This window comes from Camarhynchus parvulus, chromosome 1A (assembly GCF_901933205.1).
Source record: "Camarhynchus parvulus chromosome 1A, STF_HiC, whole genome shotgun sequence".
NCBI lineage: Eukaryota > Metazoa > Chordata > Aves > Passeriformes > Thraupidae > Camarhynchus > Camarhynchus parvulus.
This window is the reverse complement of record NC_044586.1, coordinates 10,130,261-10,149,896: the sequence shown is the minus strand read 5'-3', so window position 1 is coordinate 10,149,896 and position 19,636 is coordinate 10,130,261. Positions and strand designations below refer to the sequence as shown.

The 19,636-nt window shown below is 40.8% G+C and overlaps 1 protein-coding gene across 1 annotated transcript in view; it reads left to right on the top strand.

Annotated features, from left to right (window-relative positions):
• Window positions 1-19,636, top strand: part of TBXAS1 (thromboxane A synthase 1) — a 226,106-nt gene that overhangs the window by 138,135 nt on the left and 68,335 nt on the right. Inside the window, exon 8 of the mRNA XM_030960164.1 lies at window positions 934-1,064. Within this exon, the coding sequence (XP_030816024.1) occupies window positions 934-1,064 (131 nt within the window). The remainder of the gene's footprint in view (window positions 1-933; window positions 1,065-19,636) is intronic.

Genomic DNA, 19,636 nt, shown 5'->3' with positions numbered 1-19,636 from the left:
CCTGTTGGCAGGACAGGGTTTTTCCAGTCATTGGTTTGTTAGTCTTAAATTGTTCATAAGTTCTTGAGGGGTTTATTAGAATACAAGACTTCACTCAGGTTTCTAGGTTGTGACTATAAAAGTATGGACTGGAGACCATCCTTTTGATAATATCCCACTTCCTGAGTCTGTGGCCTGTTTAGAGAAGCAAATTAAGTAGAATCACACAATAGTTTGTGTTGGAAGAGACCTTAAAAAGTCATCTAGTCCAATCCCCTGGAATAAGCAGGGATGTCTTCAACCTGGTCAGTTTGCTCAGAACCCCATCCCTCCTGACCTTGAATGTTCCAGGGATGAGGCATCCACCACCTCCCTGGGCAAACTGTGCCTCTGTTTTACAAGCTTCATTGTAAAGAACTTCTTCCTTTTATCTAATCTGAATTGGCTCTCTTTTAGTTTAAACCCCATAGTCTTTGTCCTGTTGCAAGAGGCCCTGCTAAAGAGCCCTATCCTTCATATAGGTCCCTAATGCTGGAGAACTGTAAACAGGAATGAAAACTACCCAGTTTCATGTGTTGGTGCCATAAGCTGCTAAGCCAGTTCAAGATCCCCTACCTCCCCTATGTAATTATCTGGGAAGGTAGGGGAATAATGCTCCCCTTTGTTGTGGTGGCTTTGTGACACCAAAAATCTGAACCAAAATCTTGAGGCATTGTGGAAACAAGCTTGGAAGGCATCTGTCTGGAAAGGGAGTCCTGGCCAGAAGGGCATCTCCAAAAGGGAATCCTCTTTTTCTTCCACCCTCACAGGTTGCTAAAGGGACAGGAAAAAGCAGTTTTCATAGAAGGAACACATCCCACTTGATAAGTTTTATAATATTAAGGAAGAGTAAGGGGGACTATTATACGCCCTCACAGTCTGATTCAATGTTTTATTCTTTACAATCTCTTACAGTTTCTTTCCCATTCATAATGATCCCATTGCTACGCATTTTGCCCAACAAGAAACAAAAGGAACTTAATGAATTTTTTATCCAAACCATAAAAAATGCAATTCTCCACAGACACCAGCAAGATGCAGCTCAGGTAAGACTATTTTGGTGATAAATACATGGATAAGCAAATGTTTTCGGGAAAAACTGAAAGTGGCATAAGCCTCTGTTGGAAAAACAGACTCAATCTCTCTGAACATTCAAAATGTTTTAGTGAAGATTTGATTAATTTTTAGCTTTATGTACCATCAGGCAGAATTGTTAACACATTCCAATATTGCTTCTCTTAGTATTTCTCTTCAAGTAAGGATGCAGAAAAGTTGCATCTGGGATGACTTCACAGCCCATTTTCTAGACCCAGAAGGAAGGATTCAGCCTATGGAATTTTTTTCCTCTCCTAAAGTCATGTGTCATGTGTATACTACTTTTCCTCAAGGACTAGAGGAAAAAAAAGCCCCCATTGAGTGTTTCAACCCAGTCTCTCCCTGAGAACTGAAGCAGGTTTTGCAGAGCCCTGTGCCAGTTCCTGCTGCTTTGGAACTTGGGAAGAATCTGAATGTCTGGTTAGAGCAGCCACTGGCACTGAGATGGCTAAATAGAAAGGTAGCAAATACCACCTGAAGTGTGCAAACAAATGGCTGCCCATTGTTAGCAAATCATTTGTTACCTCTTGTTTTGGACATAAGGCACTCTGAGGAGGTTTTTGTGCTTGTTTTTAGTCACTCCTGTTTTATGAAGTATGTGAAGGCACATACACTTTAATGAAAGTCTCTCTATTTTTGATATATGAAGCATTTGGAATGTAGACTTGTGCCTTGGTTTTTTGATACAAAAATTTGTTTTGGACAAAAGAAGAACAAGCATAAAAAGAATTCAAATTCCAAGATTTCTTTTAATTTCATTTTCTTTTCCTTTATTTTCCTTTTTTTCCATTAAGTTTCATTTCGTCTCATTTCATTCCTTGACTTGTCATTTCATTCCTTTCATGAAATGAAATCCCAAGACTTCATTTAATTTAATTTTGTTACATTTAATATAATTTCATTTTTTAATTTCGGTTTTTTAATTTAATTTAATTTCATTCTTTGATTTGGCATGTCATTTCCTTTCATGAAATGAAAGCTCATTTTGTGAAAGGAAAGGAAAAGAAATCTCAAGATTTCATCTAATTCTATTTTGGTATGTTTTCTTTAATTTCTTTAAATTTAACTTCATTTCATTTCAATTAATTCCATTGAATTTCATTTCATTCCTTGACTTTTCATTTAATTTTCATTCATGACATGAAATCGCAAGATTTCATCTAATTTCTTTGTTTCATTTATTTTCATTTTTAGTTTGTTCTTTTATAAAAATTTAATTTCCCTTTATCCCATGATGTTTCATTTAATTTAATTTTATTATTTGATTTTTCATTTTATTTCATGAAATGAATTTTTATTTAATGAAAGGATATGAAATCTCAAGATTTCATTTCTTTAGGTTTCCTTTCACATCTTTTCATATTTTTTCATTTAATTTTTTTTGCATTCCGCTTCATTTGCTTTTATTGTGTGAAGTTTCGTTTCTTTTCATGGAGGAATATGGATGTGTAGTGAGAAAGAATATTGGTGAGAATTCCATTTTTGAGGTAACTGAAAAAATTTTTTCATAACAATTGGCACGAAACACACAACATCCACATGAAGGAAGCTGTTAATATTGAGGTGTAAGAGATGCCTCTCTGAGATGAAGAGTAATGCTGATGGAGTAACAGCACAGGTGAGAATGGATCCTCCCAACTTATTCTCACAGCTTCACCCCACAGCTGCCACTTTTCAGGGTAAAATGGATTTTGGTTTACCCTACATTACTTCCAGGACACATTAAAAAATTAAATTTATATTCAAATATATTGCTGCTCTTTGACTTTTTCTGCAGTGATGTCTCACTTCTACATTTGTTGCAGTTTATCACTACATGCTGCTTGCTGTTCCTTCAGCCCACCTTCATCAGTCTTTGCTTTTCTTTTCATCTGAAGGATGGTAAGCACCACTGAGTGGCCACAAACAACCGGTGATTCATAAACAGGGCTCCTGGCCCAGGCTGAGTGCTGCAGGAATATCTTCTGGCACTGATGATGTGTATAAACTGCTTGCAGGCACCTCATTTCTACTGCATAGGTCCAATGTGAACTCTTAATGGCCTGCAGATGTGGCTGTAGGTATGGACAGCTTTAAATCAAAGATTCATACCAATGGGATCTGCATGGAAAGTCTGTTCTGTGTATGAATTATGAAAGGATAAAAGGGACAATGAAACAACCTAATGTGGATTAGAAGTGGTTGCTGTGTTGACTGTTATTAATGAAATGCAGCATGTTTCTGTGGCTGTAGCACTGAGGGGGTCCATCATGGGCTAAACCCGTCGCTGTGCTAGAGCTGGTTACTCCCTTAAACAAGGGACAGCACAGAAAAAGCAAGATTGTAGTGACAAGATCAGGAGGCAGGAATCTGCATAATGCAGCCTGTTTGCAGGCTACAGTGGTTGATGGGCCAGAGGCTTAAGGTTCTACTGGAAGGGGTACTGGGAGGTGCTGTAAGAGAGAACACATGGCAGTAGCTGCCCAGCACCAGGACAGTGTGGGGGAAAGTGCAAGGTCTGTGTTTGCCTTAGCAGTGTGTGCACAATTCCATGGCTGCCAGCAGACCCGTCTGCTCCTGGGCTTTTGCTTAGTTTGCAAAATTGGCATATGGGAGCTATTTCAAGTGCTTAGGAGTTAGATTATTAGGGACAGATTTCTTAATGCAAATTAAGTCTCCTTTGCAGTTCAGGATCATTGTTGTTCAAAAGTGACTGGGAAGTCTGGAGCTTTCTTTTTTTCCCCTTTTCACTGCCTATATTCTATATCTGCTTATAGAATTTTGAATGTTTTAGGTTGGTGGCACGTGAGTCTTGTTATGAATATAAGCAACTAATATTTGCCAGAGACATAAAAATGGCGTGTAAAACAGAAAAAAATGCAGTTTTTTCAATTTAATGCAGAAATTAAATCTGTAGAGATGAGGTGGCCCAGATAGCCCTGCATGTGAATGAGAATTATGTCCTCTGTCCTAGGTCTTAAATGATGAAATGTACCCACTGAAACCAGTTGGAGTTTTGGCACTGAATTTTAATAAGGCCAAGATATTACTAGCAGCCACTGGTTCTTTGTGCTAATAATGAGAGCTATAAGCAAAGTCATATGGTCTCCCTGAGGTGCATTAGGCCAATGGGTATTCCTTAGTTTGCTACACTCCTAGATGTTACATTGTGTGCATCTTTTACTCCCCATTGATTTTATCACCATTAAAAATGCTTTGGGGTTCTTTTCTTGAGGGTAGGGGGGAGGGAGGATTAAAAAAGCCTTTGGAACAAACTGTAAAACAATGAAAAGCTCCACGACAGTGATTTAGCTGAAACTTGTCTTCCTCTCATCTACAGCTAATGTGAACAAAGAATAAAGAAAGGCCAAAAAACAATGTGACAAGCAAAGTCAGCCTGTTATCATCCCTGTTCTATCAGTAAATGAAACAATGCTTCTGAATGCCTGAAGATAATCCCTTGGGTAGATAGTAATTTTACAGCCAGGTTTAGATCTAATAATACGCTTGCAGTTTATATGAGATCTGTGATGTCACTTTCTCTCATCCCCTCGGTTAGTGGTGCAGATGTCATTTTAATTATATATTATCTTTCTGTGGTCACTCAAATAATTCTAGTCCTGGATATTCCACTCATTTGGCTTATGTACAAAAACATTTAATGCCTGTACTTTAGAAATTTTAATACATTACATTTATTCATGGATTCAAATTATTGTAAAAGGCTTTTCCCACTATTTACAGAAGAGCAAATTTACCCAGCTCAGAAGAAACAGCACAAATTTAATGCACCACTTAATACCTACTTTAAAGGATCCAGCAAGATTTAAATGTTCAAATACCTTACCCTGATTATCTGTCCAGGTTTAAATTCTTCCCTGAGGCAAAATATTTCCAAAGACAGGGCAAATAGACTATTTGTGTACTTCAATAAATGATACTTTGATAGATTTTAATTTAATAATCTGATATGCAATTTTTTTTATGTTAGAGCTATTTTGATATCCTGTTATAGCTCAGTTCTTAACCTACTGGTTTCTTTTAAATCATGATGTCTAGATGAATGAGTCTTCCATAGTGCTCAAAACTGAGACTCCTTCAGCAACTGTGGGTTGAAACTAAGCCCCCTGTCAGCAGATAAAAGTCCAGAGTTTCATTTGTAATCCACAGTAATAACAACAACTATACTGTAACAATTTAAGGCTATTGATTATTTTTGTAAAATCACAACAGACCTGTGGGAAAATCCACTACTGAAAATACGCTTCCTTTAGCAAGGAGAATTGGAGAATTCATAGAGGCTTCAACACATTCTTCTGATACTTTCTGATTTTTCCAGTCATACTGTCTGTTGTGAATGCATATTTCAAGGTCACATAATCCATGCCAGGCCAGTAGTGATCTGATGATGTTTCTCATGGCCATCAGCAGCTTCTTGGTGTTCTCAAGACAATTTGGAATGAGAGGGTGACAAAGCACAGGGAACCATCACCAGAGCTATTCACTGGCATCTCAGTTTGCTGTTCAGTCAGTCTGGCTGGAGACTTATGGACTATTTGAGTGCTTTTAATGCAAATGCAGAGCAGACAGAAGGAACAACATGAGAAGAGTGTGAAGGCTGTGCTGCTGGGAGCCATGCTTCCCTTTGAGCCCTGTGGTGTAAAGCCACTCAGAAACTGTACAGGGGTGTCAGTCCTGGTGATGATTTGGCCTCCTTTTAACTGGTGTGGCTCTGGGGTGCTCTGTAGTTTGCTGTGCCAGGTATAGATCAAAAGAGGTTGTCCTCTGGTCAACAACTGCAACCTCCTCCAGTTTTCCCTGCTTTCCATCCTCATTCCTGGCCAGTCTTTTCCCTGATCACTGGTAGCTACAGTCAGTGGCTCTGCTTTTCCCAGGCTGCCTGTACACCTGGGCAGGCATGAGGGATTCCTAGTGAGTGAAAGTCCTTTGGTTTTTCAGCATCAGCCATGGGAGCCTAAAAAGGTCAGAAGACTGCATTTTGAGTAACTCTGAAATTAAGGTATTTAAATACTTGCAAAGGGGGGTGAACTTCTCTTGTTCTATGGACTAGCAAAGGAAACGTGCTATAAAGAAGAAGTAACTTTTAATATCTTTCTGGGAAATTATGGCTGGGTTAGAGATTTAATCTCTGGTACACTGATTCCCAGGGATAAACATGCAATGATCTCCCCTAAGGGGAAGAGGGACATGTGTGTGTGTACCTGTATTCTGGAGGATAAGCCACAATCTGAAAACCTAATTACTGTGACACTCTGTTCTTTTCTCTTCCTTCCCCAGTACTTCCCTGGAGTCTTTCCTTTTCATGAACTAATGAACTATTTTATTCAAGAGCTGCTTGAAATGAGTTGAGCAGAGGTAATCCTCCTGAAAAAGTCTGATCCTCTCCTTGTCAAGGGAAAACTATACAATTACAAAGAAAAGTTAGTTAAAAATTTGCTAAATACTATGTACATTACATTCCAGGAGCTGTGTGTGTGTGTTTGAACTGTGTAAATGCAATACAGATGTTTTAAAGTAAATATTTTTCTATGGAAACAGCAGATGGGAGGATTAGACACCTTCTAATAGTGTGCAGTATTCTTGCCTTTGTAGAAAACCAGGCAAAATTTGTGTTAGGAAGAAGGTGGTGGCCATTTAAGGATACACACTATATGGCAATATTAAATAATCTAATTTTATTGATTAATAAAGTCAGTAAAACAAAGGATCAGTCTGGTCCTTTTGTTTCTCTGAGTCTGTTGGAGGGATGCTGTGATTCTGTTCTACTGGGCTGTTCTCACAGTCTGATCATCCCATTATCCACTGCCTTTGTCAGGTGGAAGTGTGGACTTTCCAGAGAGGTAAATGTGTGTTTTAAAGGTATAGAGGAAATGTGGGCTTACTATGGAGTTGAACACAGTTCTGAAACCTCTATTTCTGCTGCTTTTAGCAGAAAGGTATAATTGCTCTGAATATGTTAAAAAACTTTTGAACATTAAATCTGGTGTCTGTGCTTGGGCAGCATGTAGTGATTCTGAGGAAAAAAATTCATAGCATTATATTAAAAGGAATTTTAGTTATTCACCTTCTTTTAAAAGTCAAGCCATTTGCTTGTGGCTTGTCATCCTTCCTTCCCACATTTGAATAATTTTTTAAAAAATATTTTATTTTTCTTGAAGATGTCATGAGTTTTATAACTTTCTCAAGATTTCTGAAGTGGGTATTTAAACATAACAAAGCCACAAAACCTTGAATGGAAATGAATTTGAAATCCCTATTACTTTTGGGCTCCTGTTGAAATTTCTTGATCACCCTGTTGATATTTTTCGAAGGAGGAACTGCAGGCTTACCAAATGTGATCTTTGGATTTCAGGCCTGCGCTGAAATGTCTGGCTGAGGTTCTTTCATCATGAAATGCAGCTCTGCAGTCTCTCTGCTCAAAAGAGTTTAAGGACAGAACAAGTAACAAGAGTGGTGCCTTTCTTGCCTCCCCAGGGTGTGCAGGAAGAGTTTTGAATTACTGCTGCATCTGTTCCAGTTCTACAGCCCAGAACACCTGTGAGCCCAGGGCTTTATGGGCACTATGGCCACAAGAAGTCAGCAAATGTCTGCTTGGTTACCTGCTGCCAGCAAGCACAAGCAGCTCTGCTTGATGTTGCTGACCCTTTGCTCCAAGGGAACATTTTACTGTCTCCTTGGTTGTGGCTCAGAGTGCTTCATGGACTCTAGACAAGGAATAGGCAGATGGTATCATGTATATATTATCTGCCCCACTCCAGCAAACTCTGCAGCAGCCCTAACAACCTAATCTTGGCATCTGTGATTCTTTCTCTGATGCCTCCACCTCTCTCCATTCCCTTTTGGTCTTTCTCAAGCACTTCTTCTTCAGGAATGATGTCCCTATCCCATAATTCCCACATGCCAGCCACCTCAGCTACACTCTGGGTTTCAAAGTGCCATCTCCATGACTTCTTGGAGCACTGCTCACCCAGAATCACAGAATCATTTAGATTGTAAAAGGCCTTTAAGTTTGTTAACTCCCACCCATTAACCCAGCACTGTCAAGTCCACCACTAAACTGTGTCCATCAAGTGCCACATCTACATGACTTCTACATACCTCCAGGGTTAGTAATTGAACCCCTTCCCTGGGCAACATATTCCAAAAACTGACCACCCTTTTGGAAAAGAGATTTTTCCTAATATTCAATAAAAACCTTATTTGGCACAATTTGAGGCCATTTCCTCTTGTTGTATTATTTGGGGGAAAAGAAGACCAACCCCCACCTAACTCCAGCCTCCTTTCAGGTGGTTGTAGAGAGTGATAAGGTTCCCCCTGAGCCTTCTTTTCTCCAGGCTACATAACCCCGGCTCCCTCAGTTGCTTCTCATCAGACTGGTGCTCCAGACCCTTCTCCAGTTTCAGTGCCCTTTTCTGGACGTGCTCCAGCACCTCAATGTCTTTCCTGTAGTGAGGGGCCCAAAACTGAGTAGAGCACTTGAGGTGCAGCCTCAGCAGTGCCAAGTACAGGTGATGACCATGCTTCAGTTTGCAAGAACACAGACTTGTGCTAATGGACAGAAAGTAAATTGAAGCATCAAGGTGTTCATGGTGTTTAATCTGGTTAAGTCTTTGCATATCCACAGTTGCCAAGAATGATCGTGCAGATAGTACCAGGAAAATGGGAGTATCTATGCAGGAAAAGCCAACTTCGCTTTCTAAGAGATGTGTGGTGGAGCTCCTCCAGAGGGCCTTCAATAAAACTGTAGGTTTGGCCCTTTCTGGCAGAACAGGGGAGGTTCAGGTGCTCCCTGTAGCACCATTAATCCACAGGAAGTCCCTAAACCAACAGGATGCCTTCAGAGCTAAAAGGAGGAAGGACTTAAGTGCTTCTGTCAATGAGTTTTGCGTGTATTTTCCTCTTGTTTTCACCAGCTGTTGTGCAAAGTGAGGATGGACATTTGGCTTTGCCAATCTACAGCCTATGAGAAATGTCTTTTATTTGAGAAGGGTGGGATCTTTAGCACTGAAAAAAGGTTTTGTCATCTAGAGTGAAAATAAATAAACTCACATGTTCAGTCGTTGGTAATGTCAAGGTTTTTAATGACTTTTAAGAGTTGTGTTTTCATGGTAAAATCAATCTCTTAAAATACTGTTTATTGAAAATCCGGGTCAAAAGATAGCTTAAGGACTCTTCCAAATAATGTTTGCAGTAAAACTTCTCTGAAAAACTGGAAGAGGAAAGTCCTGAATGGCAAACCTGCTTTTTCAAAGAAGCCATCCCCATCACTGAAGGAGAGATGAAAAGTCCTTTTTTTTTTTTCTTCCTTTTTCTGGGTGCTGGTTGTTGTGGTGATATCCTATTTTTCCTCTTCTTGATACTGAAGGGCATGGAATGGTCACAGCTGTATTTTATGTGTCCAGTAAAATAAGGTGAGCAAGAGCTCATTGTGCTTTGAAGGTGGTGTCCAGAGAAAACTGGCCTTTGTCAGTGAGTTTTGTGGTGGTGTGATGGGCACAAGGGGGAAAAAAAGACGATAAGAAAGCAAAAGAAATTCGGAAGTTGTTTCTTGTAAGGACCTGGGTCTCTGCCATGTAGACCTGGCTCACCTCATCATACATTTTTTGCTTTACCCTCCTTTATGATCACGAAGGGACCCCGTGCTTGCTATCCAGAGTGAGGTTCAAACATTGCAAATCCTGTTTATGCCTGTGGTAATTCCCTGTAGGCAATAACGTCAGTGCTGGCCACTTGTCCCAGCCTGATCCTGTGCTAGTAATGAGTATTCGCAGCATGCATTTCAGTGTCTGATTAAATCTTTCTGAAAGGCCATCTGTTTGAGGAGGATGTGGCATTGGCTTTAATACTTTTTATACCTAGTACTCAATGCTGCTCTTTCATGACCTTAGACATCAAGTTTGTCCCCTTGGTTAGTTAGCAACTTTCCTGGTACTCTTATCAGAGAAAATAATTGAACCAGGGCTGTTGCAACCTGGTGGGTCACCGGATATATTTGGGGAAATGTTCCTGGATGCTGAAGCCACAGATATTTCACATAACCAATGAGACTTTGTTGTGTTCAGGGCTCAGAAAAAGGTCTCTGTTTTCTGGAAAGGGACTAAAGCACATCCAGCTGCCTTTCTTTTATAGCACTTGGAGTAGAATCTGATGTGGTCACATATCTGTTGGTACATGCCAAATCAGTAAGTAATCTGGCCTTTCTGCTGCATGTTTTCATCTGTGCAAAATAGCCAGCCTAAGCAGTGTTAAATTTGTCTTTCAGGGTAATCTTTCTATAGGCTTGGAAGCACAGTTTCTCTTTGTGATTCTGTTGGCATAAAGCAAATCTTGCCCAGCCTATCTTTTCCTGCTTCCTGATGTTTGTTTCCCTTCATGGTATGGTCTCAGCATTCACCCCTTCAGCAAAAAGGAAAAATTGTTACCCTGAGGTTGTGCACATTCCCTTTCTTTTGTAACTCATCTCTCTTACAGTTCTTCATATCTTCTTTACGTTACCCTTACAGTGTGCTCCCACACTTATGTTACCCACAATGTGCTCCCCTTCCTATTCCTGCTTCATCTGTGATCTGGGTGTGGGGTTTTCAGATCAGCAAGCAAAAGGAATCTTGCCTTAAATTAAATAATCTGGAGATTATCTTTCTGCACAGCAGAGCAGTGGTCTTTAATACCAAGGTGGGATATAAGATCTAATCTTTGTTTTCATGGTCTTTTTTTTTTTTGTTTTTACTTACTCTTGATCTCAATCTGCAAGAGGCCTATTGACTGGGGCTGGGAATTTCATATATTAATTTTACCTTGCTGTTCAGAGCAATAGCATGTTTGGGTACTTTCCCACTACAAGCAGGCTTTCCTCTGACATGTGTAAATAGAGCATAACATCTAACTTCTTAATTTAGAAAAAATCACAGATTTACTGACCTAATTGTAGTAACAGAGCTTTCCTTTTTTCTGTCAGTTTTAACGATTTCAGTTTTGTCTTTCACGTGTCATCCTTTTTTTTCCCTTTTATATGCTGTTGGTTCACCATCCTTCCTTCCTGAGTCACTTCCAGAACTAGAAGGGGAGTTGCAGCATTTGTGGTATTAGTGGGTGATCTTTGAATTTGTCTCTTTGTCTCTCTGTGTCTCTGTTTGCCTACAGTGACCTCTCTCAGCCCCATGCACTGCCTTCCTTTTGCAGTACAGTTTTCTGAAGCAGTTATGACCTTTTCTGAAGCAGTTATGAAAAAGCTGTTCCATGATATTCCATTCTTGTTCAACCATCTCGTCCATCTTTTGGCGTGTTTTGATCTCTGGAGGTTTTTCCCTTGATCTGTTTCAGCTGTTGCCTTCTACTTTGCACTCCTTTGATATTTCTCCCTTTTCTCTCGTGTCTACTCACCTTAGGAGATCCATACTCCTACTTATAAGAGGCACTGACAGTCCATCTTGCCAGCAGGAGAACCCTTTAAGTGGCCAGCATTTGGATGCTAAGTGCATGAAGTCACTTCTCTTTTTAACGTGGTCAGTCTGACCATGTCTGTGCACAAAGGCAACCAGCTTTGTTTGCTTGGGGCACTTCTCTTCTTGCCACCATGTCCAGGCTGCCCCAGGGGCTGCCTCTCCCTGCCTGCCCTCAGCCTTCTGGAACCAGCAGAGGCTTTCACTAGATGAGTGAAAGCATCCGCTCATGACCGTGCATGGATTTTGAGGAGAATTTAATGTTAGAGTTGCTTATTATGGAAAGCAACAGATTGTCTGTCACTGGTAACCTCAAGGAGAGGCTTGCTGAAATGTGCCCTGGGTGTCAGCTGGCTACAAGGCAGGAATCCCTGCGTGGTGTTTTCCCTCTGCCTTTTGTTAAGAGCGGCCTGGATAGTGGTGGTGGTTCCTCTCCCTCCCAAAAATCCAGCTAGGAAATCCTGCATCTGTGGCAGACAATGCTGCCTTGCCCTGGCTTTACAGCCTGTGAGTGTTCAGGGCTTTCTCCTCTTCCTTCACAGCATCTACCCTTCATTTTTCCCTCCTGCTGGGATAAGCAAGCTATATCTAAGGGAGACAGAGACTAAAGGGGAGCTGAGCACCTCCTTTCTCTCTTCAACAGAAATTTACACTTTTTAATAATGTAATCTCAATTAAAAACATACCAATTAAAATGGGCTTTTTAGTAGCTCTCTGGGGAGAGGGAGCTATAATTCACATTAAAATGTAAAGCTTCAGAAGCAGAGAGAGCTAGGTGCATTGCAAGTGCCCGAATATTCAGTGATTTTAATTACAGTGGAAACTTGATAAATTGCTTTGTGCCACAATCCATTATTAACAGCTTAATGAATATCATTGCTGCCTCTTTTAAACTGCTCCATGGTGAAAATGATTGTCAGTATTTCAGTTGTGAACTCTGATTTTTTGACATGCCTGTGTATTTGCCCCTTAAAGAGAGATAAGGTGGCTGAAAGTCTGCAGGCTTGGCTTTGGGGCTGGGTGAGTTCTGCTGGCTGCAGTGTCCTGGGAGAGAGAGCCAAGTGAGAAGATGGAGTTTTGGTGTTTCACCACAATTGGGACTGGCCAGGGTTTAAATCTGCTCCATGCAGTTTAAGAACAATGTCTTTGAGCATGCAAAGAGCCAAAGAGGGATCACCAGATCATAAGGCTGCCTTTCCACGTGCTGTTTCTCTGCCTGATGCACATCAAGGATGGGAGGCTGCTTGGGGTGTCTGCTCAGGGCTAGAGGAGAGCCGCAGTGTGACAGCCCCATGGTCAGGCATGCTGCTGCTGAGCTTCTTTTGGAGCGACTGAGGTGCCAGCTGGTTTGAATTTTCCAGGTTTTAGCCAGAAAAAAGCTGACTTGAGGCATGGAATTAGGCAAGTCCTTTTGGAAAGCTGAAATGAGACCAGTGATTATGCTCAGCTTTGAACAGGGATGAAATGTTTATTTTATTCCTGCCAGTTATTACAGCTGTAATTGTGCTAATGTTATGATGCTACATATTTATATGTGTATGTGTAGTAAAATTGTACCTTTCCCCCACTTTTCAAAGCAGCTTAATATTTCAAGGATAAAGGTTATTATTAGGAATGATATTATTTTGGATGCTAGCAGCAGGTATAGGGGGCTTGTACTTGTGTCCCATTGAAGTGTTAAATCATGGGAATTTAAACAGCCATCATCTGGCTTCTATCCAATTTATTATTTATTGTGGGTGTTCTATTTTCTGTTGATCATGTGGCCGGATCAGAGGGTCACAATCCCAAGGTGGGGTTACCACCAGGTTTTGGCAGGATCTTGACTGAGATGTAGGATAGATCTCAGAACAGAAATGACTGGGAACTGCTCTTCTGATTCAGAGAAGTGTCTATATGGGATAAACAGGATTTTTCTGAATATCTTGGGGGTTATTATTCTAATTATGTTTTTCTGTAAAACAACAAAAATGTATTCACTTTCACTGTCTCAGAAATGTTAACCTTACTCATGATGATGTTAACTTGCACCCTGCCAATTACATAGAACCCTCCTGGGTCATTCTATCGATAATTGCACAGAGGATTTTATTTTTTTCTTGTGAAAAATCCTTTGTTGACAGAGTAGTAATGATGCCTGTAAGTTCCTTAAGTATTGCTCAGTCAGGGATATGTAAGATATGGGAGATGTCCTCATATATTTGGGGAGAAAGACAGCTTGTATTTGGCATGCTGTTAATGTTTCTATACTTGTATTTTTTTGTTTTTTTAGTTTGACTTTAGGAAGCATTCTAGGCTATCATTTTTCATGCACCCCTGTACTGGCAGAGGACAAAGTGGCAGGCAGTAATATAAAATGTCATCTAATTTTTCTTTTGTTCTTTAATTCACACACACGTGCTGCTTCTGTGTGTTTATCAGTGTGCACAAAATGCCTATATTTGCAAGATAATAGCTGTGTAAATATTAGAAAGTCATATTGAAACTCTGTGAAAGGAAGGAGAGCAGGGGGAGAATCCTTCCTGCTACTGAGGAGCCATCTATTGGATAAAACCCATAACTGAACCCAGCACCCATGAAGCTGTGGAGGATAACACAGTTTGTTATTGGTCACTGGTTAGCTGAAAATAATCCTTTCCTTCCCAGTGCTCTCACCCACTGTGTTAGAATCCTGTATCCCTTCGTGCACACAAGTCATGAGAGTCAGATATAGATGTGATTTATGTACTTTAGGTAAAAGCCAGTTTAATATAGCTGAAAATCCGGGATAAATCCTAATGTAGGGTGTAGGTGTGATCATGAATGGATAAGCTGGCAGTAGGATTGCCTGCCAGCAGTGGAGAGCAGTTGCTTGAAGAAGTGATAATGACAATTTTTTTTCCCCGTATTGTTAATACAGAATATGAATAACATTAGTTGTACCTTTTTTTTTAATATGTCAGTCTCAAAACCATGATCAGTTTAGTTAAAAGAAAAAATTTTTTTTGGTTTCCTGAAAGTACTTAAGGGCATCACAAAACCAAATAATGAGCTGCTCCTTCCCTCAGAACATATGCAATCTATATGTTGTGTGATGCAGAAAGAAAGGATCTTGAACAAACCCAGAGAAAAATGAGGGAGAGCAGGATGTGAGCAGTAAATTCCCCGAATGGCCCTGAAATATCCTGATGGCTCTTCAAAGTGAGTGGTGGAGCTTTGCAAGAATGTTGAAAGGAGCATATGGGGCTGGAAGAACAAAGAGCAAGAAAGAAATAATGAGATTCCTGTGCATTTTCTTGAATGTGAGTCAACTGCTAAAACAAGAAAGTATTATTAATCAAGAATTTAATTTAAGCAAATAAAATTGTAATCTGTGGCAAGTGGAAAAGAACAGAGGGCTGCCTGCAACAGCAGCCTTTAGTCAGCAATTTGAGTCAGCAGAGGGTCAAGCTTCTGGATGTCAGACACTTAGCCCAAAACACTCCCTTCCTGCATCCTCCCTTCCTCGTGCAAATAACAGAGGGGAGGAGTGTCAGATGGTTTAGTGGGAGGCCAGATGAGCTTTGGGAGAGGATGCATGCATGCAGTGTGAAGTAGGGCGCTCAGCTTGCTGCTGGTTTGCGGATGGGTGCCTGCTCCACACACTGGCATGCATGGCAGGGCCTGGCCTGAGCTATTCTTTCCCCCATCACTCAGTTATTTCTTTTCTTATCTCTCCACACTGTGTATTCTGATAATGTCACTCCTCCCCCTTCAAGCAGCAAAACACATGTGGGGCAGGAGAAGCTCAGCTACCACACACACAAATCCAATATTTATTGTTTGCACTGCAATAATGCCAGGAGTCATTATCAGAGTGGTGTTATCCTGAATGTTTTGCAAATACAGATTGAGGAGGTTGCTGTCCACAGATATTTGCTGCCAATGTCTTTTGTTCACCACAGTGCAGAGACTGGGAAAACAGGATGGGACTCTCCAGCCACTGAATTTTGGGCTGCTTTCTGATCCTTCCCCAAGCGTGTGTGTGATGGAGGGAGCTGTGCTAGCCATGCTGTTGTGCTGTGGCCTGGGCTGACACTGCCAGCCCAGTGTGACAGAGCTGCCAAGCAGCTGCCACAAACTCCATGACACTTCCTTACCATTAAACTCAATTTCATGGTGAAAAACGTAGTGCTTGTCTTAGATACCCTGAGCCTGGTACTAAGGGGAAGCTCCCCACAGTCAGAGACAGTGGCCAGTTCATTAGAGGTGTAAATAGACCTGGCTGCAGACAATCCCTTGCTTTTGCACTGAACAGCTACAGGAAGGGTTTCCAGCTCTCAAGGAAAGCTGTAGGTTTCTCTGTGGACCCACACAGTTTATGAAACAACCAAATAGGAGTGTATCTTATTTCTTCCTCCCCCATAACTGTGGTATCTCTATCTTACACAGCACTTCAGCCAAGTCTGGATTTTGGCTAGGATCTAAAAACTAGTCTGCTCCTGTAAGAGCTGTAAAAACCTGCATTAAGATTATATCAACTACAAACAGTTCTGTTCTTTCTCTTAATTCACTAACAGTTAGATCTGAAATTCAAATTGATTTTCATCCCTGGTCTGTGTGGGACCATATGGAGAAGGAGGCTGCTGTCTTTCAAGATGTGAGCCCTCTAGTGCCACTTGCAGCAGTATAAACTGAGGGGAGGTGGGTCACTAAAAAAATCTTGGTTTTAAGAAATCCCTCCAGCTTTATTTTCAGGTTGAATTAGGCTTAATCCCTCTGTATGCTACTAATGCTTTTACTTTTGCATTTTGAAGGTCAGAAAGGGGCAAAATTTTTGAGGAAGAAACCATCAGTTTCTGTGCACTCTTCCCCTTCATGAATGGAGGCACTACTATGTGAAAATAATTTTGTGTTTTTCAGCTGTTTGATTTTTATGTTATCAGGATGCTTTATTGAAGATATATTTAAAGCATATATATTTTTTGACATATACATATGTATATATATATATGCACACACATTATAAACAGGTACAGGCTGTGGAGTCACAGACATTATGGATGTAGCTGGTGAAAGCTAATGATTTGCAATATCTGTGGTGAGTCACTGGAGGAGGGGAAACCTCTGCAGTGACTGAAAAGGTCCAGGGCTGGGGTGGACTGCCTGGGGACGCTGTGGGAAGTCAGGGTTTGCTGCGTTTTTAAGAACAGGTTAGACAAACAGCTGTCAGTGCTGGTTTGGCTGATGTTGCCTTGTGGCAAGGGGATGAAGCAGATAACTTGCTGAGTTCCTTCCAGGGCTCCTTCTCCTCTACGATGATGCTTTTGCCTTAAACTCTTTGAGTCTGTGTAAATCTGTTTTTATCCTAGGTCTTAAACGGTTTTCTGAGATCATCATTAGCTTCTCTTCACGGTGTTTTATAAGATTTGATGTCTGTTGTACCGATTTTACAGATGGAGAAGCTGCACCAGCTATAACTCTGCTTCACAGGCAAAAATGGGAGTGCAGCTTAAAGCATCTCAGCTTCTGTGGAAGGGCAGTGCTTTAACCAGTAAATCATATTGGCCACTTCGCAGCTTTAGTGGCAAACTCAGCCAATAAAATCCATATCATATTCTAATTCAGGCTTACTCTTGGCTTTATTTTTATTTTTTATTTTTTAGAAGAACATTGGTCACATGGAGAAGATCTGTTTTGTTGCCATGTTTGACACTTTCTGTTCAGGTGTCTTCATCTATTTGCTGCCCCTCCTGGGGGCAGCTTTCATTTTGCTTTCTTGCAACATTTTTGTAGGGACACATTCCTTTCAAGTAGCAAGCAAAGGCATTGCTGTGGCTTCTGACATCAAATGCAGAGTTATTAAATGCTCACAGGGTTCTCTTATGGATGTGAACTACTGTCAAGAAATTGCATACAAGATTAGTGATGATAATATAAGAAAATAGCAAGTCCAATGTTATAAAAAATCTTCTCAGCTTGGGGTTTTATTGTAAGTATTAAGATCAGATCAAACTGGCAAAAGGCTGCTCCACTTTCCAAATCAGCACCCAGTGAATTTTTCTTCTTTGCTTTGCATTTAGTCATTTTTTAAAGTGCAAGTTGTATTGCTTTGTAAGACCTTCCTGCCCTCAGACCCTCAGCCCATTAACAACAAAAACACTGCAGTGTTTTCTTCTGCTGATGTGAACAAATGCAAACAAAAAAGTTTTATCTGCTAGACTGAAAAGTCTCCCAGCCTCTCCTGAGCAATGGCCATACCCTGGAGTCCAACAGAGTCCAGGTCCTTCCAGAGCTGAGTATCACCTGTGAGAGCACCATGTCCTCAACCTTCAGACATACAAATTTGAGGGCCTCTCATTTGATTTGAGCTTCTGTGTTCAAGCACAAGGCAAAAGGACGTTCTCTCTGGAATGTTTTGGAATTGGATATATTGGCAGAGAAGCTGGCTTATTTTATTGGTGATTTCACTGAGAAACCAAATGAAGCCTGCAAGTGTTAGAGGTTGAATTTGATCCTTTCAAAGATGTTTGGCAAAATGATAGTTTTAGTGGGACTGCGTTTTGTGCTTCTTTTTCAGAAGGATCTGGGTAGCTACTGCAGTGCTTTACTGATAACCTCATTGTGACACAGGTTTGTCTTACCTAAAAAGAGGGTTGCCAAATCAAGCTTATAAAAAGCTTCCTGGATATACATTGACTTAGCAGTGTTTGTACAAGTTTGCTGAAATAATATGAGATGTGAGCTTTCTACCTGCTAGATAAGGATTCTGAAATCTATCATTTTGAGTTTGAATCAGAGCATTTGAGAAAGACCAGGAAGGTCTGTACAGTTTATTGTGATTGGCATTATATTTGCAGCATCACATTTGCATGACTTTTACACCACAGCAAGTGCTTTACAGACTATTGACCAATTATGTCATTTATTTGGATTCCTTGATTCATCATAAAGTAGATTTTTTGTGTTTCTGGGCTCTTTTGAACTCAAACCACAGATCTGAACTATCAGAGAGGTACAAAATTTGAGCGAAATTTGCAGAAAACATGATTGAAATCAAAATATCAAGAACTAAAATTCAAACTTGTGTTTGGTAGTTTTTCTTAAGTAATTTTTTACTTCAGCTTGCAGAGAAGTTGAACAGCTTAATCTCTCTACCAAAAGCATAACCCAAGGATCCCCTGGATCCCCAAAGCATGGTGAATTTGCCAGAAGGTCAGCTGGCACATCGGCCTCAGATACGAAACCATAACTCCCCGTTCAGGAGGGAGAGAGCTGGAGCCATCCCTTGCCTCCTGTGAGAAAAGTCATGCTGCATCTCATGTGTGAGTGGTACATCTCTCTCCTTCTGACAGCTGTGAGGCTCAAGAGCTGTGATGTGAGCAGGGGAGATATTGAATTCACAGGCACCTCCCAACGAAGGGGAGAGAAATGGTGCATCTGACTTCATCTTATCAGGGGGTTAATTAATTACTTTATTATGGTATATTATTTTATATTACACTATGTTATATTACATCTAAACTGAATCTGCCAAGCACTTAACTCTGCACCCAGCAGCACTGAATCTCATGACTGTCACCCAGCAGTCCTGACACAAACACAATAGGCCCTGATAGGCCAAGGAAACAAAACACCATCACTTTGGCAAACAATCTCCATATTGCATTCTACTTTTGCACAAACACAGGCACAGCAAATGAGATGAGAGTATTCTTGGGAAGAATTGTGCCTTGCTTTTCTCTGTGAAGGGAAATGTGGGGCTATAAGGAGGTGGATTCTGGCGGCCTGGCCTTCCCCGGTGCCGCGCGCTCGTTCCGCCTCCGTGCGGAGCCGCTTCTCTGCAGGGCCAGGTGATGCCTAAGGAGACTAATGAGAGGAATGATACGGCCCAGAACACTGGTGTCAGGAAATATACTGCAAGGTGTCTATCTCGGGGAAGCTGTAAGCGGAGCTTGTCTTATTATATATTTCAGAGGGGATGTCTATGTCACTGCCGAGTTAGACGTTTGCCCTGTCCCACACTGCGTTCAAATTATATGGGTTTTGTTCAAATCCTAGCTTTCCATTCAATTATCATTGGCTTAATGACAGGCTCTGTGTTGTACAGGGGCAAATCAAGAGTC